This window comes from Vicugna pacos, chromosome 13, assembly GCF_048564905.1.
Source record: "Vicugna pacos chromosome 13, VicPac4, whole genome shotgun sequence".
Classification (NCBI taxonomy): domain Eukaryota; kingdom Metazoa; phylum Chordata; class Mammalia; order Artiodactyla; family Camelidae; genus Vicugna; species Vicugna pacos.
In genome coordinates, this window is record NC_132999.1 from 47,634,863 (window position 1) to 47,660,384 (window position 25,522).

Sequence of the window (25,522 nt, forward strand, 5' to 3'; positions counted from 1 at the left end):
GGTATCTGCTGTTTTCACTTCCGAAAAAATTAATTTCTTAGCTATGAAAGCAGTCCTCTCACATACAGAGAAATACGAAGATCTAGGTTATGTCAACGTCACTTCCCAAGCTTCTCAAAAGGCAACTAGCATACACTACCAGGAAACATTATGAAGAAACTCCTACGAACACCCAAAACACAAAACTACGCAGAACACTAACCACCACAGCTTTTCCTTCTTGTTTCAGACTTAAATGTAGGGGCGCCAGGACCAACGATCACCAGCTGCCCAGATGCCAAAAAATTATGCTTCCGAAATCTCTTGATGTCGATTCCGCACGCAGAGCAAACGAGCTGCCCTGCGTGTGCCACTCACGACAGAAGCCCTTTTTGCTTTCCTTTTTTCAAAAGCAAGGTGGCAGTATTTGCAAATCCCTTTTTGGTAAAGGTGAAAACAAAGCCTAGGCAATTTTCTATTCCTTCTTACTGAAGTTGAGGGGGGTAATTGCAGAACCTTCTGGTCCGGAGGGAAGTCTTCACAAGGAGACTCTATCATTTGTCTTTCGATTTTTAATCTAAAACTAAAGTCAGGAACAGGAGTTGGTATGCAAATATGCGCATTGCTTGCTGGGAAGATGCCAGCGGGCACGGAGGGAGGGGCGGGGAGGAGTTTGAGGGAGCGAGTGGGAGTAGCTCTTCCTTCCTGTACTGGGTCCGCCGTGCTGCGAGATCTGCTTCTCCGCAACTGTGGGTACCTATCCGGGGAAGACACAAATCATATCTATTAGAATTGAAAACGCACAAACTTATGTCACTCAGCCATCCACCCTGAAGCGGGCCCAGCACGGGGGCACCGAAGGCACCTTATCACCGGTCAGAGCGGAAAAACTGGAGCAACCTAATCGCTACACAACAACGGGTTAGCAGAATGCGGCGGGTTCATAAAGCTCGGAGTGCCATCTGCTGCGCTTCCAAGGAGTGAATTAGACATCAAAAAACGTTGCGTGATAAAAGTTGCAGAATAAGGTACGGCATGATACCATTAACGTACACACAAAAAAGTAATACTGCACTTTATAAACAGATATTGAAAATTGTGTGGAAAAGGTGTTGAATAGGGTCCTGCATGATACCACTAGCCTAATAAAGAGCACACACACGTGCACACAAAACCCAGAGCTTTACTTCCTACGCCACATACTTGTAGATATTAACTTATTTTTAAAAGATCTGGAAGAACACATATCAATGATTACCTCTATGAAGGAAGGAGGGAATCTGGATGGGGGCAGAGATACACGAGGCTTTAGATTTACCTGTAATGTCCCAATTTTTAAAAAGCATAATGAATTATTTTATTATTGTGTACTATGTTACTTGTGGAATTAAAATATTTTTTAAAATATTCCTTTCTATATTTTCTCTGTATATTTCATTTTTGAAGTCAGGTTTATTGAGGTATAATTTATATGCAGTAAATTCACCTTTTTTTATCCTATAGTTTTGTGAGTTTTAACAAACGCATACAGACATGTATCTGTTACCACAGTCAATCAAAACATTTCCATCACCCCCAAAAGTTCCTTTGTCCCCTTTTCTAGTCTACCCCCAACCCCCATTCCCAATCATGGCAACCTCTTCTCTGGCCCTGTAGTTTTGCCTTTTCCAGAAAGGCACAAAAATGGAATCATTCACATATGCTTCATTTTTAATATAAAAACAACATGTGCTAATTGTAAAGAAATTGAAACAGTTCAGAAATGTGAGAACGCTTTTCCCAAACTATTAACAGTTTAGTATTTATCTTGCCAGACTGTTCCCATGTATATATACATTATATACATAGATTTAAGCAAAAAATATTACTCTTCTTAATATATTTTAATAATATATGGAGGTCCCTAACCTCTACAAACTAGAAGCTGAAGAGAAGTAAGTCACATAAACAGCTTACACTGTAATGGAAAGTAGATGTGGAGTATAAACTGGCAGGAAGCCTAAGTCTGGATATAGGCTCTGTCAATTGTGTCTGTTGGGGGCTCCTCCTATAATCCACCAGTTATTTCTTAAAAGCAAATAATTATTTCCTGCCTCTGCTCAAAGCTCCAATGTCTTCCCATTGCATCATAAATAAAATCCTATGTCCCCGCTATAGCCTACCAACTCCTGCCTGAGCTGATCCCTACCTGCCTCTCCAACCTCATTGACTGTCACTCTCCCTATTACCTACTAAGCTCCAGCCACTTTGGCCACCTTGGTCCTTGAGTAAGCTCTTTCCTAGCTCAAGGCCCTCCAGCAGTCAGCTATGTAAGTTTGGTTTATTCTGATAGTTTCTCCTCTTAACACTTTTGTGTACTTGCTAGTGGTCCATTTGTCTACTCCAGATTGTAAACTCTTGAAGGACAAGGATATTGTTTATCTACTATTGTGTATACAGCAAAAGACTTGGCACACAGTGAGCACTGTGTGGAATGAATGAATGTACATTTAAACTGGGTCTTAAGTTGGGGAGGATATAGCTCAGTGGTACAGCACATGCTTAGCATGTATGAGGTCTTGGGTTCAATCCCCAGTACCTCCATTAAAAATAAATATGCCTAATTACATCCCCCCCAAAAAAACCAAAATAAAAAGAAATTGAGTCTTAAAAAGATGGATAGGGGAGCAAAAACAAAAATAGTATGTCAGACCTTTAGGAGTGGCAAAGAAATAAGACTAGGAAGGTAGCTTGGAGCCTAATGGTGAAGGGGCTTGGAATTGAATTTGTGGCAGTGTAAGTGGATTGGGAATGTGGTGGGATGAGGATGGCAAGATATAAGCACAGTGGGTGGGGGTGGTGGCAAATTGCTGCACCAATCCAGGTGAGAGGCAGCTTTTCCTGCTGACAGTTACTGCAGCTCACACTGGCTTGTCATAGCCTTTTGCACATTCCTTTATGTTTGCGGGTTCTTCTCCATCTTAGTGTGGGGACCCAGGCTCCAGATGGGACTTAGGCTGGAATCCCATCTTGTTTACATGTCTAGCATCTAGCACAGGATAAATACAGTTCTCAGTGCTACAAAAGAAGTTCTGTCCCTTGATGCACAGCGAGGCAAACAAACCGAAATGCCGGAGTTTAAAGCAGAGAAAGGTTTATTGCAGCGCCAAGCAAGAACAGATGGCTTGTGCTCGAAAACCCGAACTCCCCGACGGTTTTCAGGGAAAAGTTTTTGTAGGCAAAATTTGGGGTGAGGGCTGCAGGGTATGTGACTTTCTTTTGATTGGTTGGTGAAGGTAAGGGGGGGGGTGTTCCAGAAGTACTCAAGGATATAAGAAATATATTTCTTGAGGAGGAACCAGATTCCTGCCCCAAGGGTTCACTATTTTTTCTTGACCATTCCTCCCTTGTTTCTGCATTCCCTCCCTTCCTTGATTAGCAACTGTTTAAATCTGCCCTATGGAGCAGAGAAGGTCAGGGAAGCTGAATGAAGCCTATTTCCTACAAACAAGAAACAGAGGTCACAGAAAGGATTTGGACCTAGGAGGACCAAACAGGGTCCTGCTCTGTTTCATTACCAAGCATTTGCTGTATGACATAATCAAAAGCATCAGCTTAACCTGTCAGAGGACAGGTCAGGCTTACAAGTGAGAATCCTGAGTTCAAGCTGAGTCTCTGAACTTACTAGCTAGAACTTGCTTAATCTCTCATAGATTTCCTGTAAATCATTAAATGATTTACCAGAAGTAAGGGGCTTAGAGAAGTTACTGGTTGATAGTAATTGTTCTGTTATTAATTGCCAATTCACAGCCACAACCGGTGTCTCTTGTCCCCAGGTGTTTCCTGTTGGGGTCCAACAGTATATCTATGGAGTGTTGGTGTCCCAGGATATATTACTGTCCTGATTATCACGACAAAAACACCAACCAAAAATGGGCGACCTCGAAGGCATCCGAGGGCGTCAATTACTGGTCATGCTAGCCATATACACGATAGGCCGAGCAGCAAAAAAAGTAGCAAGGGTAGGGTTCCTAACGCCGCACACCGCCAGTCAACCGCAAGCCGGAAAAAGCCCAAACGCCAGACCTAGCGACAGCGCAGAACCGCGACCGCGTGTCGGAAGGCACTGTGCGCCTGCGCAAGCCAGGCGCGCGCCCGCCGGCCGGAAGATCCGCGCGTTTCCGGGTTGGAGGCGGGGAGCGGTGCCGGAAGTACTCGGGGAGGGCCGAGCAGTCGGACCGGCTGCTGAGACGAACGCTTCAGTGGGGCAGTCTCCGCACATCATGGGGAGATAGACGCTGCTGCCTGTGAGTCTTGGGCCCTGGCAGTTGAGGAAGGAGAGCGGGAGGAGGGAGTCAGGACCCAGACCCACAGTGGGCAGTGTTTGAAGAGCCAGGTAGTGTAGGAGATGGGGTTGTGTGAGGAATCAGGCTCTTGGGATGGGACTGAGGGGCTCGGGGCTCGAAGAAGACGTGGCTGTGGGGACCTGGGCTCCAGACCGGACTTAGGGAACGAGGACTGATGTGAGTTCTCCGGCACCCGAGGGAAAGCGGGCTGAGAGCGACAGGATTTTGAGAACCCGCGCTCCTAAGAGGAGAGGGTCGGAACGGAACGGGGCGTGAAGACACGGGCTCCTAAGAGGTAAAAGCGGAGCTGTGAGGACTTAGACTCCTAAGAGGCAGAAGCGGGACAGTGAAAACCTAGGCTTCTAAGGGTTCGGAAACAGGGCAGCGAAGACTTAGGTTCCTGGAGAGGCAGGAGCAGTAAGAGAACACTTGGGTTTGGGAAGAAACAGGAGCGGGCGGTGAAGACCGGCTTCTGTGGGGATGGGATCGAGGCTTGGAGACTCCGAAGTACCTGAAGGAACAGGACTGTGAGGACTCACGCTCCTAAAAGCGGAGAGTGTAAGGGGCCATGGCTGTGAGGAGATCAGCTTCTAAGGGAAAGGGAGAGAGATATAATGATCAATTTTTCTCATATTCTTTGAACCGAGAGTGGTAAAGGATGTATTCAAGGGAAGACGACTCCTTCGCGCTGCCTACTTGGCTTTTGGCAGGCGTTTCTTGTGTCAGATACATTCTAGGAAGCCCACTTGCAAGCATCTTCGTTTTCTGCTTAGTTCTGGAGAAGCACTGGTGTGAAGTTGAAGTTTGAACTCAGTTATATACTTGATAAGTGCTTTCAATCCCATTCCACGCAACTCAACACAGATCTCTGCATCTCAAATAAGAGAATGTCAGATGAAGAGCCAGGAAAGATGACCCTTTTTTTAAAAACTCGTGTTTTACATGAAAGGAAGCAAAAGTCCAAAGAGGCAATGATTGATTGGATCATGGTTTTGATACAGGACCCAGCTCTGCACGCATATAGGAGATGCTTGGTTAATGTTCCTTGAAAACATGCTTCTAGAATCTTTGCTTTAACTTCAAACTCAAGAGGAAAATTTTTATGGATTCTAGTACTTTATTTTGAATATTGATACTGTATTGACATTGATGCAATGAATGTCACCAGCTAGGAAACCTTTATAAGAAGCCCCTTCTCAAAAATTTAAGTCATTTAGAAAACTGCAGATAAGTAAGTTGTATTCTGTATTTTTAGCATAAGGATTTACTGGAGATGGCTGCTTTTAGATAAGAATGGTGGAGAGACTTGGACCATTCTTCAGTAATATAGGTTTATTGAAACTTAGACTAACCAGACACCATCATAAGCACTTTCAAATATTAAATCATGTAATTATCACTTACAGTCCCACAAGTTAGCTATTGTTATTCCCCTTGTACAAATAGGGAAATCAGTGCAGAGAGGTTAAGTACCTTGCCTGAAATCACATGGTACCAAGTGGCAGCTCCAGTCAGTTCCAATTATGTGTTTGACTAAAACTTTTGTCTGCTTTTCTAACTGGATTCCTTGCCATATCTCAGTTTGCCCATCAGCAAAATAGAAGTAATGGTTATAGAAAGCATAGCATTGAATGAACAAAGCCCCTCCTCAGGACTCCTCTTAATGTTAAGTACTATAACTTATTGGGGTACTTATGTGGTGTGGTATTTGAGGAGAACTAAATTCCTGTGTTTTTAAAGAAGCATAGATATTCAAGATAGAAAAATGGGGCCTGAATAGAACTTTTCCTCACAAAGGAATAAGATTTAATTTTAAATTTGGGAAGCCAAGAAAGACCAATTTGAAGAACAAGTGCTTAAATTGCATTAACTTTTTTCTTAAAGAAAGGCAAATACTTATTCATCCATAACTCTTCAAGTTTGTGGGCTTTTTGTTTTTTGGGTTTTTTTGGTGGGGGGAGAGGCAATTAGGTTTTTAAAACTTTTTGGGGAGGAAGGGTGTTGCTCAGTGGTAGAATGTGTTCTTAGCATGCATGAAATCCTGGTTCAAGGCCCAGCACCTCCATTAAAAAATAAATAAACCTAATTACCTCCCCCCAAAAAACAAGAAACAAAAAAAAATTTACTTATTTTAATGGAGGTACTGGGGATTGAACCCAGGACCTCCTGCATGCTAAGCACACAGTCTACCACTGAGCTATACCCTTCCCCCACCCAAATTGGATTAACTTTACTACGAATTGTAACATGATATAGATGATTAGGGAAATTGGGATAATTTAGTTCCCAATAGGCTAGCCTGTACTATTTGCAAGTGCCTATACTGTATGCAAGTGATCAAAACTTACACCAAATTATGAGGTAAAGCATCCCTATACCACAATTTCAAAGTACTTGGTGGTTTAAGTAATGATAATTTATTCCTGAGTTAGCATCCTCATCTGCATTTGCAAAATATACTGCTTACTTCACTCATTTGTGGCTCTAGGACTGATTGTGTTATTATAATAGGATTTCTAAGTATGTACCTGATCGGAAAATCATTTGTTAGAGCAGGTATAAATAAACATAGAACATATTGCTTTTGACCCGAGGTCTTTGTAGAAAACCCCAAAATACTTTGGAAGCAATACATGAGTAGTGTTTATAGCCTGCACTGTGAAACAGGAGTGTTGGAGGCAGAAGACAAACTTTGAAGTCTATACATATGGACTTAATTTTAAATCTGATATTAATTGTTAAAGCCGGAGGGGGCTTTAGAATTTGCCTGGTCCGTCTAATTATAGATGTGGTAATTCTGGTCAAAGGGAGCTCACATAACTCAGTGGCAGAACTAGGATGGCACCCAGCCCAACTGACTTAGGCCTTCCCTGTGCTGCATGCAGTACCTCTCATCAGCCTCTTGCTGACCATTTGGCACCACTCTTTTTTTTAAATCCATTCTTTCTTTTTTTTAATGTCTGTAGTAATAAGAATAGATATAGAATGCCACCTAACAAAGCAGGATGGGTGAAATCTTTTAATTTTAATACGTTGTCTTTTATAACTGAAATTTACTTATTTTTCTTTTTAGTTTTTTGACTTACAATGTTATTAGTGTCTGGTATACAGCATAGTGATTCATTTATACATATATATACATATTCTTTTTCATTATAGGTTACTACAAGCCATTGAATATAGTCCTCTGTGCTATATAGTAGCATATAACTAAGATTTAAAAGAGGATAGCATATATATAAAATTAGCAAACATTTTAAATTGTACTTACCATATGCCACACTCTCTTCTAAGTGCTTTAGATACATAAACTCAGTGAATTGTCAGAACAATCCCATGAGGTACACTCATGTGGATGAGGAAATTGAGGCATAAAGAGATTAGGTAACTTGCTCAAGGCCATAAAGCTAATAAGTGGCATAGTTGGTACTTGAACCCAGACACTGCGACTGGCATCCATCCCTTGATCGCTGTACTGTATTACCTTTCTGTTAAGTCAAAATTGCCTTAAGAGGATCAAACTAGTCAAAAAAACTAGTGGAAAAAAAAATCCCACATTTCTGGTGCTCTCAGGTCTCAGAGACTGCAATTAATTGGTTATTTTTTATTTATTTAGGCTGGGAAACATGAGCTCGTTTAGATATACCTAGGAGCCAGTGAGGTGAGAAACAGCCAGATAGAAAACTCAAATCATTAAGTCATGCACCACAGTGATAGGGCTTTTATGCCATAAGGTTGGTAGTCCCCTTCACTACACGGTTTAAAGATTAAATTCCTAAACATTTCATAGGTAAAAGGGTTTTTAAAGACAATCCAGTCTTCTGTTCCCTTAGCCTAAAACCTGTTCAGAGCAGATGCCTAGAGAAGGCCACAGTCTCATAATTACTGCAAGGTCTCCCGCATTTTCCTATCCTCTGAAAAATCAGATCCTCTCTCTTTTTTTTTTTTAAATCTGTTTATTTATTTAAATGGAGGTACTGAGAATTGAACCCATGACCTCATGCATGCTAAGCACGTACTCTACCACTGAACTATACCCTGCCCACCCCATCTTAGTACAGTAATAATAGAGTTGCAATTGTATTTCTGTTTGAGGTACAAGATTATTAAAAGGAAAAGCAATTAGGGCTTGTCATCTTCAGCCTGTCAGCTAGGGTTTAAGTGTGATGGGTGCAGGGAAGGAGGATAGTCTTGATTATTTAATTGAACTCCCAGCCATACTTTTTTTTTTTTAACTTTTTTTTGGAGGGGAGGTAATAAGGTTTATTTATTTATTTATTTATTTTGATGGCAGTGCTGAGGATTGAACCAAGGACCTCATGCATGCTAGGCATGCACTCTGCCACTGAGCTATACCCTCCCCCCACCAGCCATATTTTCTTGTTTTGATAAAATCATTAAGTGTTTTCTACTGTAGATCACTGGGGCATGTACTTCCCCTGACTTCCTTCTTGAATCCCACAGCACATATAGTAGGGGCTAATAAAGGGTTTACTATTACAATTGTGCTCTCAAACTGTCCCACAGTAATGCCTCTGTTTTTACTCAGTAGTTCATTCCTCTCTCGGCCTAAGAAAATGAGAGTTAGAAATTTGAGTAACCCAAAGGCAACCATGGTACATTACATAATGGAATTCAGGTTATTAACGGTCACTTCATTCCATTGTGCTTGATCAGCCTCATCCACAATTGAGCTAATGAAAGTTGTTAGTAAACAGGTATTTTAGACCATTTTGATCAGGTTGTGATTTTTTTAAATTTTATTTTTAAATTTACCATAAAATTCACCTTTCTGAGGATGCAGTGCTATGAATTGTGACAAGTGTGTATTGTCATGTAAGGATCATAACACTCAAATTACTTAACAGTTCCACCACTCCCACAATTTCCCTCCTACTGTTCTTTTGTAATCACAGCAGTCCCAAACCCCTGGCAGTCACTGATCTGTTTTCCATCCAGATAGCTTTGCCTTTTCTGGAGTGTCATATAAATGGAATCTTATAATAAGTAGCCTTTGGAGCTTACCTCTTTCATTTAGCATAATGCATTTGAGATTAGCCATGCTGCTGCATGTATGGAGCAGTTCTTCCTTTCTATTGCTGAGTAGTAGTCCATTGTATGGATATACCCATAGTTTATCCATTCACCAGTTAAAAGACATCTGGATTATTTCCAGTTTTTGGTGATTATGAATAATGTTTCTATAAACATTCACATACTGATTTTAGAGTTTTCATTTCTCTGGGATAAATACCTTGTAGTGAATTGCTGGGTCATATGATGTGTGTATCTTTAATTTAACAGTAAACTGTCAAAACCATTTACCAAAGAGACTGCACCATTTTACAGTCATACCAGAAATGTATGAAGATTTCGGTTGCTCCACATCCTCGCTAGCACTTGTCTGTTTATTTTATTAGTTATTCTAATAGGTATTTACTGGTATCTTTGCAGTTTTATTTTGCATTTCTGTAATAAATAATATATTTGAGCATCTTTTCATGTGTTTATTTGCCATCTGTGTATATCTTCTTTGAGGAAGGATCCATTGAGATTTTTTGCCCATTTTTTGTTTGGGTTGTTTGTTTTCTTATTGAACTTTGAGAGTCCTTTATATATTCTGGATGCAAGTTATTTGTCAGATACATGATTTGTAACTATTTTCTCTTAGGGATTTGTCTTTATTTTCCTTTGCAGAGCAGACGTTTTATATTGTGTGATTAAGCCCACTTTATCTGTTTCTTTCTTTTGTGGATTGTGCTTTTGATGTTGTATCTAAGAAACTCTGCCTGACTCAAAGACAGGGAGATTTTCTCCCATGTTTTCTGAAAGTTTTATAGTTTTACATTTTTACATTTAAATCTATAATCAGTTTTGAATTTATTTTGTATATGGTGTGAAATAAAGGTCAAGGTTCATTTTTATTCCTTCTACTGTATTGTAAGTCATCTCCCACCTTGGTCCCATGAGTCACCCAGATTCTACTTACTGTTGCCCTGTTCCCCTTGAGACAACCATTGTTATCAGTTTCTTGTGTATCTTTCCAGGAATAATTTATACATTTACAAGTATGTGTCTTTTTACTAAATGATAAACTATTCTCACTATTCTGTACCTTGCATTTTCAATGAATACGTATCTTGGAGATCATTTCATGAGCTTCCTCGTTTTTTAGAAACAGCTTTACTGAGACATTCACATATCATACAATTCACCAATTTGAAGTATGTAGTTCATTGGGTTTTTTGGTACATTCAGTGCTGTGCAGCCATCATCACAATCTACTTTAGATTATTTTTGTCACCCCTAAAAGAAACCCCATACCCATTAGCATTCAGTCCCTGTTCCTCTCCCCCACTCCTCAGCCCTAGCAACCACTAATCTACTTTCTGTCTCTATAGATTTGTCTATTCTGGACACTTCATGTAAATGGAATCATACAGTATGTGTTCTTTTGTGACTGGTTTCTTTCACTTAGCATGATATTTTCATGAGTCTCATTCTTTTTTAGTGTATTGCATTACATGGTTATATCCTAATTTAACTCTATCACTTTTGATGGATATTTAGGTTGCAACTCCTTGTATGTATGGTATTCTATTCACATACAAGTTTAACTATAAATTGCTAAAAATAGAACTGGGATCAAAACAATACATACTTTTCTTATTTTGGTAGATACTACCAAGTAGCCCTTTCTAGAGACATCTAACTAATTTATATTCCCTCTACTCCAACAACATATGAAATGATTATTTCTCTGTAAAATTATCAAACACAGTTTATGTAAAACTTTTCATCATTGCCAAATGGGGCCTTGTATACTACTATAGTACCTTGTAGTTTTAATTTGCATTTTTTTACGAATGAGAATAAGGATCATTTCATTATTTTAAGAACCATTTGAATTTCTTTTTCTTGTACTGTCAAATTTTTTCACAGTATTTCTTTTGGGTGTTTCGTGCTTACTGACTGACTTGTAGGTATTTTTTATATATAAAAGAAATTAGTCTTCTGTCTTTGATATATATTGCATATATTTTTGCTAGTTTGTCTTTTGCCCTTAAACTTTGTTTGTTGCCATGCAGACATTTTTATTTTTGTGTAATTGAACATATCAGTGTTTAAAAATTTTTTTTTTAATTTTTTTTGGATTTTTTGGGAGGGTTTTGTTTTGATTTTGATTGGGTGTTTTTTTTTTTTTTTTAGGGGGGGAAGTAATTGAGTTTATTTATTTATTTTAATGAAGGTCCTGGGGATTGAACCCAAAACTTCATGCATGCTAGGCACACACAATGCCACTGAGCTATAACCCCCACCCCCTGCTTTGTTTTCTTTTATGGCTTCTGAGCTTTGGGTCATCTTTAGAAGGGCTTTATTTACTCTCGGGAATATTGCTTTTCCAAATTTTAAACATTGAGATAATTGTAGATTTATATAAGGTTATAAGAAATAATACAGAGATCCTTTGTATATTTTGCACCACTTGTTTTCCCCAACGGTAACATTGTCGAAACTGTTGTGTAATATGACATTCAGACTGTCAACATTGATACAACCCAATAGTCTTATTCAGATTTCCCCAATTTTGTACTTGTTTGCTTGTGGGTGTATGTATATTAAGCCCTATACAATTTAATCACTTTTATGTGTTCATTTATCTGTCACCACAGTCAAGATGCTGAGCAATTGCATCACAAGGGCCCCTCATATTGCCCTTTTATAACCACCCCCCCCAGTCCCTGACAACCTCACTATTTTGTCCTCTATTTGTAAACTTTTGTCATTTCAGAAATTTTATATAGATGGAATCATACAATATATGTTCTTATTGAATTGGCTTTTATTCAGCATAGTTCTCTGCAAGTTAATCCAAGATGAATCTATCAATAGTTCATTCCGTTTTATTGCTGCGTAGTATTCCATGGTGTGGCTATACCATAGTTTGTTTAACGACTCGCCTGTTAAGGACATATGAGCTGGTTATAGTTTTTGATTATTACAAATAAAGCCACTATGAACATTCATGTACAGGTTTTTGTGTTAACATTAAGTTATTGTGTTAACAGTAAATCCTAGGATAAATGCCTAGGACTGCAATTGCTGGGCCACATAGTAGTTGCATATTTTTTAGTTGTCTTTATTGAGGTATATTTACATACAATAAAATGTATACATTGTAAGCATATAGTTTGATGTGTTTTGATAAATGTAGCAGCTGTGTAAGAATCACCCTACTCAAGACAGAATGTTTATATCCCCTCAGAGACTTCACCCTCTGCCTCTGTGCAGTCAATCTCTGCCCATCTATCGCTAGAGATTAGGTTTTAGATCATTAGATATTAGAATTCCATATAAATGGAATCATAGTGTATTCTTTTGAGACTGTTTTTTTTTTTCACCTAAACATTTTAAGATTCATTCCTGTTGTTTTGTGTATTAGTGATTTGTTCTTTTTTTCCTTTTCAGTAAACTCTTTCTTAGATCACTTTTAGATTTACAGAATAATTGGGACAATAGTAGAGAGTTCCCATATATCTTGCACCCAGTTTCTCCATTATTAATATCTTATATTAGTATGGTACATTTGTTACAACTAATGAACCAATATTGATACATTATTAACTGAAGTCCATAGTTTATTAAGATCTTAGTTTTTCTAATTAGTCTTTATGTCTCTTTAGGTTCCTCTGTGACAGTTAATGCTTATATTTTTAAGAAACTGCCAACTTTATAGAGTGGCTATACGATTTACATTCCCACTAGCAGCGCGTGAGTGATCCAGTTTCTCTGCATCCTTGTCAATGTCTGCTCTTGTCACTATTTTTTATTTTAGCCCTTCTGATAGTTGTGTAGTTCTATCTCATTGTGGTTTTAATTTGCCTTTCTTTAATGACTAAAGATGTTGATTGAATGTCTTTTAATATGCTTATTTGCTATCTGTCCTCTGTTGAGATGTCTGGTTGTTTCTTTTGTCCATTTTCTAATTGAGTTATTTTTTCAAATACTGAGTTTTGAGGGTTCTTTATACATTCTTGATACTAGTCTTTTGTTGGATATGTAGTTTGTAAATATTTTCTTAAAGTTTGTATTTTGTCCTTTCATCCTTTCTACGTGGGCTTTCACAGAGGAAATTTTTAAATTTGATGAGGGCCAGTTTATCAGTTTTTTCTTTTATTGATCATGCTTTTAGTGTCAGGTCTAAGAACCCTTGTCTAGCAAGAGCCCTAAGATTTTCTCCTGTTTTTTCCTAAAAGCTTTATAGTTGTACATTTTACGTTTAAGTCTATGATCCATTTTGAGTTAATTTTTGTATAAAGTTTAGTTTTCAGAATATTTTTAAAAGATATCCTATATTTTATCTAGTATATGGCTTTATATTTAAAATATAAATATTTGGGAGAAGGGTATAGCTCAAGTGGTAGAGCACATGTTTAGCTTGCTAAGGTACTGGGTTCAGTCCCCAGTACTGCCTCTAAAAATAAATAAACCTAATTACTGCCTGCCCCTGGAAAAGATTTTTTTAAAAAAGATGAGGTTAAAATGTAAATATTTGATCCATCTGGAATGGAGGAGTGGATGAAAGGATTGTATATACTCCCTCTTTCCAGATAGATCTAATATTTAAATTTTAAATGTGAAGCCAGCTGTTTTCCAGATTACTCAGTCATACACCATCATTTATCCAATAATCTTATCTTTTCCCTGTTGATAGATGCTATGAATATTGGTTTATAGGTTTGTGTGGGAACATAAGTTTTCAGTTTTCTGAGATAAATGCACTGGAGTGCAGTCCTTTACCTATTTTAGAGGGGAGTTTGATTTATATCCTTAGTTGTGGCATAATTTACATACAATGAAATGCACAGATATTAGATATTCAGTGTGATGAGTTTCACAGTTGAATAAACACATGTAATTATCACCCACCCAGATATGTTAAGGTGTTTTAAATCCAACCAAATAAAGGAACAGTCTAGGAAACTCAGAGCAGTGTCATTCTGGTAATGGGTGTCTGCTTTGTTTGTTTTGTTTTCTCTCTCTCTCTTTTTATTAGTTTAATTTTTAATTTTTTGTTTGTTTTGTTTTAATGGAAGAAGTAGCTCACTTACCCAGAATTATTGAAAATTCAGAAGTGTTTCTTGCTTCTCAACAAAATCAATGAGTATAGTCTAGTTTCCTAGAGGGAAACTTTGATTTTTGTTACATTATACGGATTCCACTTATTTCATTAAAGCAGTTTATTTTATTGATAGCCATTGGAACTATTCCTTAAGATTAATTCATATTTGGTATTATGTATATAGCTATTTTTTGTCTCCAGGTCTTAATATAGAAATTATTACACAGAAATCTCTACTACAAAAAAAAAAAAAAAAACCTCTCACGCTTACCTTGAGCAATATGCAGTTCTATTTGGGAAGTCCATTGGAGGTTGTGGGAATGTTATTTGAGACATAGTATGTTTAGTGTGGTGAACACACTGATAATCTTTCATAAAACTTTTTCATAGAACTTGCTCTGGGAATTTGACACAACATTGTAAAATGATTATAAATCAATAAAAAATGTTTAAAAAAAAAAAAAGAACTTGCTCTGGGAAAATAGTTTGCTTTTATAACAGTAGCACTACTATTACCATGTTAACAATCTCTTCCTTTCCTGATTCTTTCATTACTAACATTTCTGGGTAAGGGAAAATCAGGTATGAACGACATATGGTTAAGAAAAAAACCGAGTAATCCTGATGCTGTTCTGTGCCCCCACACCCTCAGGTGGCTCTTGGCCAGCAAGTTTCTCTTTGTCTTTGCATAGTTAGTTGCTTTTATTAAGGGTAAACCAGGAGGAGATTATTTCTCATGTTAGAGACTTAGACCATTTGTTAGGGAGGAACTCAACAATAGGGACAAGAGTAGAATAGATGCAGATACTCATTTGGGTTGCTAAGCTTTGCTAAGTTCTGAAAATCATTGCCATGATTCCTGCAGGTTCATATTCCACAATTTTGGCCAATAAAGTATTTCATATGCTGCTACTTTATCCCTAACAATAGAACATTCATTTTATTGGAAGAGAGTCTTATGTTACTGTAATATCATTAATTAATTTAAAAAGTTGTATATGAAAGAGATGGGAGATGTTTTTCTTGGTGCCCAGTAGGAATAAGAAAATGTTTCTCTGCATCCAGTTTGCCTGGAGCCTGGTCATTGAAGATGTGCCAGGTCATACTACTGAAATGGTTCTGTGGCAAGGGTGGTGCTTGATGCCAGTTGTTCATTTACAGGTAGCTTTTGAAAATGGCTGCCTCTCATTTCACCGGGCTCACAGCTGTTGCTGATGTAATTAAAGATCTAGACACTCAGATAGCTGTAAGTAAGCTCCTTGAGGCCACTGTGGGCAGAACTTGATGAATGTGCTTCTGATCTTGATGACACCAAAGCTGATGTCTACAGAATCAATCTCATGGCTCTAAATTTAGAAGTCCTGGCTACTCCAGGCTAGGGACTCTGCACGTACTTAAAGATTGCTAACACTCAGAGAAAATTTGCTCTTGATGACAGTGAAGTGCTTACGTTTAACAGTTGCTAAAAATTGTGTTTATTGGGCATAGCCCTGACATAGACTTAAGCATGTTTTGAAATGCCAGAATGAACTAATCTGATTTCTGAAGTTTGGTGACTAGGTTTCAAGTGTGTGATTGTGCCGTGATTTATTTAAATTTAACATTATTTGATGTTCAAAAATAATGCATGTACTACTTAACCGAGTATACTGTTTTCACAAAGTCTTCAGAAATGTCTTGCTCATTCTAGTTTATTTTTGTACACAACATTTCCTTATTTCATTTGTGTGGACTATTTCATTTAGCTTTTGGAGAGGAGATGGTTTCTAAATATTAGGTGGGAACAATGAACATTCTTCATTTCCTCCATTTTCAATGCGCAGGTATCAAATGAAGACCCTTCAAAATCTGACAGATCGTATAGAATTTTACTTTCAAAATTCATCCTTTATTACAGGTGCTTTCAGAGCTAATTCTCTTGTTTTCCTTCTACAGTTGATTGGCCTTGGTCCTCACAGCTCCAAAAAGAAACAGGATCTCGATAAGCTCTATGAGCTGAAGTCCAAAGCACGGCAGATTATGAACCAGTTTGGCCCCTCAGCCCTAATCAACCTCTCCAATTTCTCATCGATAAAACCAGAACCAGCTAACACCCCTCCACAAGGCTCCATGGCCAATAGCACTACAGTGGTAAAGATCCCAGGCACTCCTGGGACAGGAGGGCGTCTCAGCCCTGAAAACAATCAGGTATCATCCTCTCTTTGTTCTCTGTGGGCACCTCTTATCTGTTCTTTGAAGCGGTAATACTTTGAGAGATGTCCATCTCAGATGCTGCCTCTTCCTCTCAGCTGAAAAAGAAGGTCTTTTTCCTCCTTTGGACTTCAAGTACATTTATCCGTTCTTACTTTGTAGTATTTCTGTGTGTGTGTATGCATATATACATACATACACACACACACACTAACACCACACCTTGCCTATGACAGGTTTTTATATATTTATATACAAATATATGTGCTATATAATTGTTAAATAAAATAAAATAGTTAAATAATTAATGGATTCATTATTCATTATTCCTATAATAAAAATACTCTTGCCTCCAGTCTTTTCTCCTAGTTCATCTGGCTGCTGCCATTATTAATTTTCCAGTGATTCTAAAATCTGACCCCTCTTTCTACCCATGATCCTGATTCTGTCTTCCAGAGCCATAAGAAATAAGTATAATCTCTTGACTTGGGTCTTGTAGGCTGGATAGAATAGGATGAGGAGACAACATTTCAAGAGAATGAGGGGAGGAACCGGCAACCGTGAATGGGAAGGGTTGGGCAGATAGTCAGGAGGCTAACCCATGTTGAATGTGGAGGTGAGGAGATAAAATCGTACGGGTAGGATTACGGCAGAACATCCTGGGCTGGTGCCAGTCAGTTTCCACTGGAACGTTTAGTTAATAAACAATTTTTATTTAATGATGAGTGAAAGTAACATAATAAAGCTAATATGCCTTAGGAGGATTAATTTGACATAAGGGGACAAGAAAGATAGGAAAGGGAGCAGACTTTTGCAGTAAGTCAAGTCTTAAGACTTTTGCAGTAAATCAAGACATGTGGCAAAGGCTTGAATTAAAATGATAATGGTAGAAAGGATAGCTCTGAGACATCATTAACAACTGTTTTTTACATTACTTTCTTTTTTCCTTATTTCCAGTGTTATACACACTTATCATGATACTTTAGAAATACAGAAAGAATAAACAGCCCATAATTCTACCACCACCCACAATAACTTATAGTTAGCATTTTAGTGTATGTCTTCTGATCATTTTTTAGTGGCATATATATGTGATATGACATTTCCTTTATGAAACAAGGATCACAGTTTTACATACTTATACAAATATTTAGTTACGCAGAGATGAACCCATGTTCCCTGCCCTCAAGGAACTTTCAGCAGTAAGTCAGAAATAGCCAAGTTTGTAGAAGGGTACACAGGGTATAGTAGAGGCCAAAAGAGGAAGTGGTTGGTTTTACCTGGGTGGGCTGGGAAAAGCATCAGAAAGGAGGCACTGTGAGCTGAGCATGTAGGGAGAAGGGTGAAAGAGCGAGTCCAAAGGCAGCAGAGGCACTGTACAATTTGTGGTGGTCAGAAAGTTGAAAATTAGTGTAGAGTTTAATAAACTAGCCGACAGATGTTGTCCTTTCGTCCACACTGCTTTTTCTGCCTTTCCCCAGGCTACTTCTGTCTGAGAGTGTAGCAATACCAACAGGTAGGCCTGACCAATAATTCTTTGCAAAGTAGAAACTAAACCCAACAAATGGACAGCCTTTCATTATAGGGTCGTGAGTTGTTTGTTTCTTTGATACTTGGCTGAAAAATCTTCTCCCAATTAACTTTAGGTATTGACCAAGAAGAAATTACAAGACTTAGTAAGAGAAGTGGACCCTAATGAGCAATTGGATGAAGATGTAGAGGAGGTAAGGTGGGGTTGGGTATCCCCAGGGTGTCCCTGAGAGGTAATATACAGTAGCCATTAAGAGCATAGACTTTAGAGACAAATCTGAATTTGAATCTTGGCTCTGTGGGTGAGTCAGTTACGCTTTCTGGGACTCAGCTTCCTCCTGTGTTGGTAGGGTATGACAGTATTTATCCATAATTATTGTGAGGGTCCTATGAAATAACATACAAATCACCTAGGAGAGTGCCTGGAACTTTATACCTAACAGCCACTGCTATTTTTGCCTGTCAAAAAGGGCATAGTCATCTCCTCAAGGCAATTCCTTGCAACAGTGTTAATTGTTTCTAGAACATTCCTCTATTTCTAAGTAATGTACTTACACAAACTCTTTGATTCATTAATTTTGTAATAGTTGTAGACTTCCTACTATGGTAGATGAGAATTTGTTAAACCACTCACATGTGCCATACACACCTTCCTTGCCCTCTTTTCTTCTTTTTTTTTGGCAATCTGACATGTTATTTTATTTTATTAATTTTTTATTCCCTCATTTTTCCCATATGGTTTTGTCACAATTTTTGGATAACTCAGAAATCAGTATTTATATTCTGGCTATTTAATTATTGTTCACCACTGTGATTACCTTTCCTTTTTGGTACAACTTACCTTCTTGAAGTTGATAATTGACCCATTTTTATTTACTTAGTTTTCTTTGTACCTTTTTAGCTTGACTTCTGCTATCAGCTCTCTTATAACCTCTATCAGCATTATTTTCCAAATGGAAAAAAAATCTATTGATTTGGGTTTTCCCGTCCTAGAGATTTTACTCCCAGAAACCTCCCTCCTCTTCTGGTCGGATTAATTTTAGACCACGTACACAAACCCTTTATGGGCCTTCCTTTTGCTCCTTTTCTGTTCAGATCTCTTACTTACTAGATTCCACATCCTCTTTACTCCCTCTTGTTGTTGGAACATTTTGTTGTTGTTGTTGTTGTTATTTCCTACAAAAGGATAGATGAGGGGTAAATGAAAATACCTTACACTTAATTTTTAGTTTGGCTGGGTTTAGAATTCTATTTAGAAATTGTTTTTCCCTTTCAATGGGGAAGGCATTGCTTCTTTGTCTTCTAAAATCTCCTGTTAAGAAATGTGGTTCTGATCCTTTTAGGGACAGTTTTTTTCCTGTTCGGAATTTTCATATGTATCTTTTTTCATTTGTTGTGCTGAATTCTTGGAGGCTTCTTTTATTCTGGAGACTTCCCGTGTCTCCATTCAGGGATGATATGGTATGATTTGTTTTGGGATTTGGGGGAGGAGGGTGTGCCTTTTCTGAGGAATATGTAATGATAGGTAAAGGAAATGCAGGTTACAAAAACAGTATAATTCCATTGTTATTCTTATTTTATTTAGTTAGTTATTTTAAGCAGAGGAAAAATATTTGCCCCTTATATGTGTGTGGGTTTTTTAGGTAGTAGCTTTATTGAAATATAATTCATGTACCATAAAATTCACCCATTTGAAATATGAAGTTCAGTGGTTTTTAGTATATTCACAGGATGTGCAACTATCAGTTCAATTTTAGAACTTTTTCATCACCCCCAAAAGAAACCCATATCTATTAACAGTCACTCCCCATTTTCCCCCAACCCTCATAGCCCTCGGTAACCACTAATCTGCGTTCTGTCTCTGTAGATTTGCTTATTTTAGACATTACAAATGAATGGAATCATATGATATTTGGTCTTTTGTGACTTGCCTCCTTGTACTTAGCATAATGTTTTTAAAGTTCATCCATGTTGTAGCAGGTATCAGTACTTCATTCCTTTTTATGGGTGAATAATATTCCCTTGTATAGATATACCACATTTTGTTTACTCATTCATCAGATGATGGGCATTTGGGTTATCTCCACTCTTTGGCTATTATGAATAATGTTACTGTGAACATTTATGTGCAAGTTTTTTTTTCTTTCCCTTCTTTTTTTAAATTCACATAACAAGTTATTGTATGGGCATACATTTTCATTTCTCTTGGATATGTACCTAGCTGTGGAATAATTGCTGAATCATATGGAAAACTATGTTTTTCCTCTGAGGAACTTCCTGTTTTTACAAAGTGTTTGCACCCTTTTACATTCCCACCAGCACTGTATGAGGGTTCCATTTTTTTAATCTTAGTTTTTTGATAATTTCTTCTCTATTTTTGTTCTTTCTTTCTGGAATGATGGTTGGTTGGATGTTGGATTTTCTGCATTGATCCTCTTAGATTTTTTGATCTTTTCTCTCCTATTTTTCATTTCTTTGTAGTTCTAAGTTCTACTTGCTGGGGAGATTTTTCTTAGTTTATCTTCTAAATTTTACCATTTTTTTAAATAAAAATTTTCATTTCCAAGAACTTTTTCTTGCTGATTGGTTCCTTTTTTTCTTTTTCTTCTTCTTTTCCTAAGCCATTCTGTTCTTATTTTATGGTTGTAATATCTTCTCTTATCATTCTCTCTGAGGATATTAGTTACATTGTTTGACGTTTTCTTCTCTTCCCCGCATTGTCTTTGTTTCCTCTGGGTCCCTTTTTTTCTTCTTTGGTTTGTTTATGTTTTTTTAGTGTTGGAGACTATCTACAAATGTCTCATGATCCTGGTTATCCATTACTAAATGATGAGCCACTAAAAAAGCTGATTTAAAGGAGAACTTTTTTATTTTAAAAGCAGATCTTATTGACTGATGGTCTTCACCCAGTAATGTACAGTAAATGTTTAACAACCATCTGTGGAGAAAAAGGCCCTGATTTTCAACATTTCCTAATTTCTGTGTTGTAAATATTCCGACTGTGTAAATATTTTAAGCTATCGACGTGTTGTCACTGAATACAGAATTGGGAAGAAATGAATATAATGGGCCTTCATGAACTCATCTAATCTGGCTCCAGCATACCACTGGCCTCACTTCAGAACAGTTTGTCCACAGTCATCCTTCTTAATGGGGGATTCCCTAAATGTCAGAATCTGTAAGTCTTTTCTCTGGAATCATTTAGTATCACCAAAGAAAAATACTTTAGTCTCCTATCTGGAGGGTTTATCCCTAGCTTCTAACACTCTGGAAGCGAGGCAAGAGAAAAGGGCTGTGTCTCCCTTATCTCTGCTGTGTATGGTGTACTAATCCAGAGCCACTTCCGTTTAGTTTTCCTAGGGAATATACCTACTGTACTGTGGGTCAAGTATGTGTGGGAAAAAGTCACTTGGCTGCCTTTGGAGTATGGGCATTGGGGGACCACTCTGTATGTACATATAAACAATTCCCCAGTTTTTAGTTCCATACCTCAGACCAATCTTCTGTGATTAATAACATCTCCAAATCCTGGATCTCTTAGGAGCTGCAAAGGGCAGATCAGTTCAGTTCTCATTGGTGTCCCCTCTACAGGCACTTGTTTTATACCTTCTGTCTGCTAGGTCAGTTCCCACTCTTCCTTTGTTACCTCTTTACCAAAAATTTACTTTAAAGGTTTATTGGAATCTGTTATCCATTAAGATTTTCTCTCTTAGTCTTGTTCTCTTTTTGGATTTATGTCTTTTTAAAATTTATTGTTATTTTAATGGGTTTAGGGAAAGAGAGAAGGACATTTTTGGAGTCAACCTACCATGTTTAATCAGAAATCTTTCCTTTAGATGGCATCCCTTTGGTTCCATAGGAAAGATGACAATGCATTAATGGTCCAACAGAATAAGAAATGTTTATAACTATGTTTTTTTTAAATTTAATTTTATTTTATTTTATTTGTCAGCAGAAGAAGCCATGAGGAGTGTATTCACTGATCAAAATTTCATTTTTTTTCATGTAGATTTTTAGCTTTAGAATTCTGATTTTGCTTTTCACAAGGTCTAGGAATAATCAATAATAAAGTATAAAAATCCAGGATATGGACTCAGAACCTAGAGGTTGAATCCTGGTTCCACTGCTTAGTAGTTACATTGCCATGAGCAAATTAGTCTTCCTGAATCTTAGCGTTCTCCCCATTAGAATTACGGTCAAATCCACGCCCCATTTTTTTTTCCACAGGGTATTTATAAGCACTAGGTGAGATAATACAAATTAAAATGTTTTAAGAGAAGATGAGGGAGTGAAGATTGAATGATTCACTTTTATTTTCCTACCTAATTCAGAAGAAGGTATGATGGGGGCTTGGTTGGGCCGCTTGATCCCTGCTTGGTAGAAAGTACATCCTCAGAAAGGTGTGAGTTGTGCTCAAGCTGGTTAACACTGAGTTGATGTGTTTCTGTTGTCGTCTTCACTCCTCCCCACCTTAGCTCAAATGCCGATTCCAGGCCTTCTAATAGAAAGCCTGATTAAATGTGATTCAAGCAGATACAGTTGTCCCAGCAACAGGAGCCTACCCTGCCAATGTCATGGTTACTCTCCCCTACTTCTTTTCCCCAGATGCTGCTGCAGATTGCTGATGATTTTATTGAGAGTGTGGTGACAGCAGCCTGCCAGCTTGCTCGGCATCGCAAGTCCAGCACCCTGGAGGTAAAGGATGTCCAGCTGCATCTAGGTATGTGGTCTCATTTCCCCCTGAGACATCCACAGTATTGCTCCTTCAGGAACCTTCATACCAGGATCAGACTTTTGGGCTGTAGGATTTATATGTTCATTCAACAGCAGCATTAAACGGGAAAGAGAAATCCATCCATCATGGGGGAATGAGTCCTGGCATTGGGTTTGCCACTTTTTGATGGTACCACCTATCCTTCCTACTTACTTTCTCTTGGAGCCTGTTCCCTAATTCGTAAATTGGGGATTATAATGTCTTCCTTACAGGGTCATTGTGAGAGTTATGGATTATTTTGTAAAGTGACTGACACAGGATCTGGCACAAAGTAAGAGCTTAGAAAAAATGTAGCTATTATATCTCCACCGTTCATGTAATGGTGTTTTCCTTCCAGTTTTTAGCCTATGATGCATTTTTCCCAAGAAAATTATATTCATAATGTACATATAATTTTGTATTCTGCTTTTCTACTTAATAGACACTAAATTCAGGCTTGGGTTTTTCTGGGAGATACTCATCTAACATTGATAACTGTAATCACTTGGAAATGAGTAAGCAACCCTGTGTATTAGTTGCAGTGTGATCAGAAGAAAGGGAACAATCTGTGACTACAAAGACAGTCAGGCCAAGTCAATAAGGCAGAAGATATTAAGGGATTCAGTGTGGATCAGCCCATGACTGATTACTGAAAGGCTTCCTTCCCAGTGTCAGGGAGATACTGCTAGGCCAGTCCGGTGAGTCACTGGTAGTGGAGGTGGAATAAATAACACACTTCTAGTTAACGTTGCTGGTATTAATAGCAGAAGACAGATATTTTGATTATCTATTAATATGTAACAAACGTGGCTCAAAACAGTAGCAGTTACTCATTTTTTCATAGGTCTGAGGGTTGACTGGGCTTGGCTGGGCAGTTTTGCTAAGGATCTCTCATGTGATTAAAGTCAGGTGGTGGCTGGGGCCAAGACTGTTTTGAAGGAAGGGGTATTAGTCTCCTAGGGCTGCCATAACAATACCACAAACTAGGTAGCTTGAAACAACACAAATTTACTCTGTCACAGTTCTGGAAGCCAGAAGTCTGAATACAGGATGTCAGCAGGGCTATGCTCTCTCCATTGCCTTTGTTGAAGAATCCTTCTTTGCCTCTTCCAGCTTCTGGTGGTGGCCAGCAGTCCTTGGCACTCTCTGGCTTGTAGCTGCATCGCTCCAGCCTGTGCCTTGGTCTTGGTCCCCTGTGTGTCTCTGTCTCTGTGTCTCTTCTCACAGGACACCAGTCATAGTGGACTAATGGCCTACCCTGCTTCAGTATGACCTCATCTTAACTGATTACATCTGCAACAGCCCTATTTCCACTACATTCTGAGGGGAGTTAGGGCTTCAACATATCTTTTTGGAGGATACAGTTTAACCCATAACAGAGCTTCATCATGTCCATGTCTGATGTCTGGGCTAGGAACACTGAAAATCAGGGACTCCACAAGTCTCTGTCTCTGTGGTTTCTCTCCATGGTCTCCATATCCAGTCCCAGGATAGCTGGACTTCTGCATGGCAGCTGAAGGCTCCCAGAACAAGTGTCCCATAATCACTTGGCAGAAACTTCATGGCCTTTCTTAACCAAGTTTCCAAAGTCCCTAGCATTACTTCTGCTGAATTCTGTTCTTTGAGGCAATCACAAGGACCTGTCCAGGTTCAAGGGAAGGAAGCACAGACTCCACTTCTTGATGGGAAGAGTATGAAGGAATTTGCAGACAGATTTTAAAATCGTCACAACACAAATTCATAGAGACAGAAAGTAGAATGGTGGTTACCAGGGTCTAGAGGGGGAAATGGAAGTTAGAGTTTCGGTTTGGATTGATGAAAAAGTTTTGGAGATGGATAGTAGTAATGGTTGTCCAGCGGTGTGAATGTGCTTAATGCCACTGAACCGTACACTTAAAAATGATTACAATGGTTAAGTTTTATATTTTACCATACCAAAAAACCCTCACAACAGATTTTATTACTTTGAGAGTTTAGCATTGCTGGTTTATACGTGTGTGTGTGTGTGTGTGTGTGTGTGTGTGTGTGTGTGTGTGTGTTTTAAACAGAGGTACTGGGGTTGAACCCAGGACCTCATGCATGGTAACCATACACTCTGCTTGTGAGCTATAGCCTCCCCCTACCATTGCTATTTTAAAAAATATTTTGTATTTTAATTATTGAGAATAAAATTGGGATGTCAATTTATTCATTAAGGATAAGAAATAATTATCACAGAGACATGAATACTCAAAAGTCTGCATGACCAGAACAGCTTCTGTAGCAGGCCTAATGGAACCTGAATCATAATCAGAAGATTGCTTGGAGGGTATGGGATCAGAGCATGAGGAGTCAGGGAACCTGGTATTAAACCATCTAGGTCTGCTGCACACACAGCCCCTCTCCCTCCTCAGCAAGGATAAGCTTGCCAGTGGAGCTATAAACTCTTAACGCCTCTCTTCTGGACAGGTTGGGATGGATACTGTCAGTGTTTGCTTCTGACCCAGTTTTTTGTTATACTTGGCCAGAGGTGAATAACCTCCCATTCTGATTGACATGGTCCGTCTGTTTGTCTGTCTGCCTGCTTTCTTTCCTTTCTTTATTTCTTTCTTTTCTCCTTCTCTCCCTTTCTCTCTCTCTTTC

At 38.4% G+C, this 25,522-nt stretch overlaps 1 protein-coding gene and 1 non-coding gene across 4 annotated transcripts in view; one reads left to right on the forward strand and one right to left on the reverse strand.

Moving 5' to 3' along the window:
* Positions 1 to 239: 239 nt before the first annotated feature.
* LOC116283015 (U11 spliceosomal RNA) lies at positions 240 to 373 on the reverse strand. Its single transcript, XR_004192560.2, has one exon. It is a non-coding gene; the product is annotated as a U11 spliceosomal RNA (small nuclear RNA).
* Positions 374 to 743: 370 nt separating this feature from the next.
* TAF12 (TATA-box binding protein associated factor 12) overlaps positions 744 to 25,522 on the forward strand; it is a 28,546-nt gene continuing 3,767 nt past the window's right edge. Inside the window, exons 1-4 of one of the 3 annotated variants that reach the window (XM_015240551.3) lie at positions 744 to 1,007; positions 16,363 to 16,614; positions 18,264 to 18,341; positions 22,753 to 22,867. In XM_015240551.3, coding sequence (XP_015096037.1) covers positions 16,447 to 16,614; positions 18,264 to 18,341; positions 22,753 to 22,867 — 361 coding nt within the window. In that variant the 5' untranslated portion in view covers positions 744 to 1,007; positions 16,363 to 16,446. Of the gene's footprint in view, positions 1,008 to 4,139; positions 4,266 to 4,322; positions 4,600 to 16,362; positions 16,615 to 18,263; positions 18,342 to 22,752; positions 22,868 to 25,522 lie in introns of those variants that run through there. The other 2 variants (XM_006196877.4, XM_072974955.1) reach the window with 2 other exon arrangements.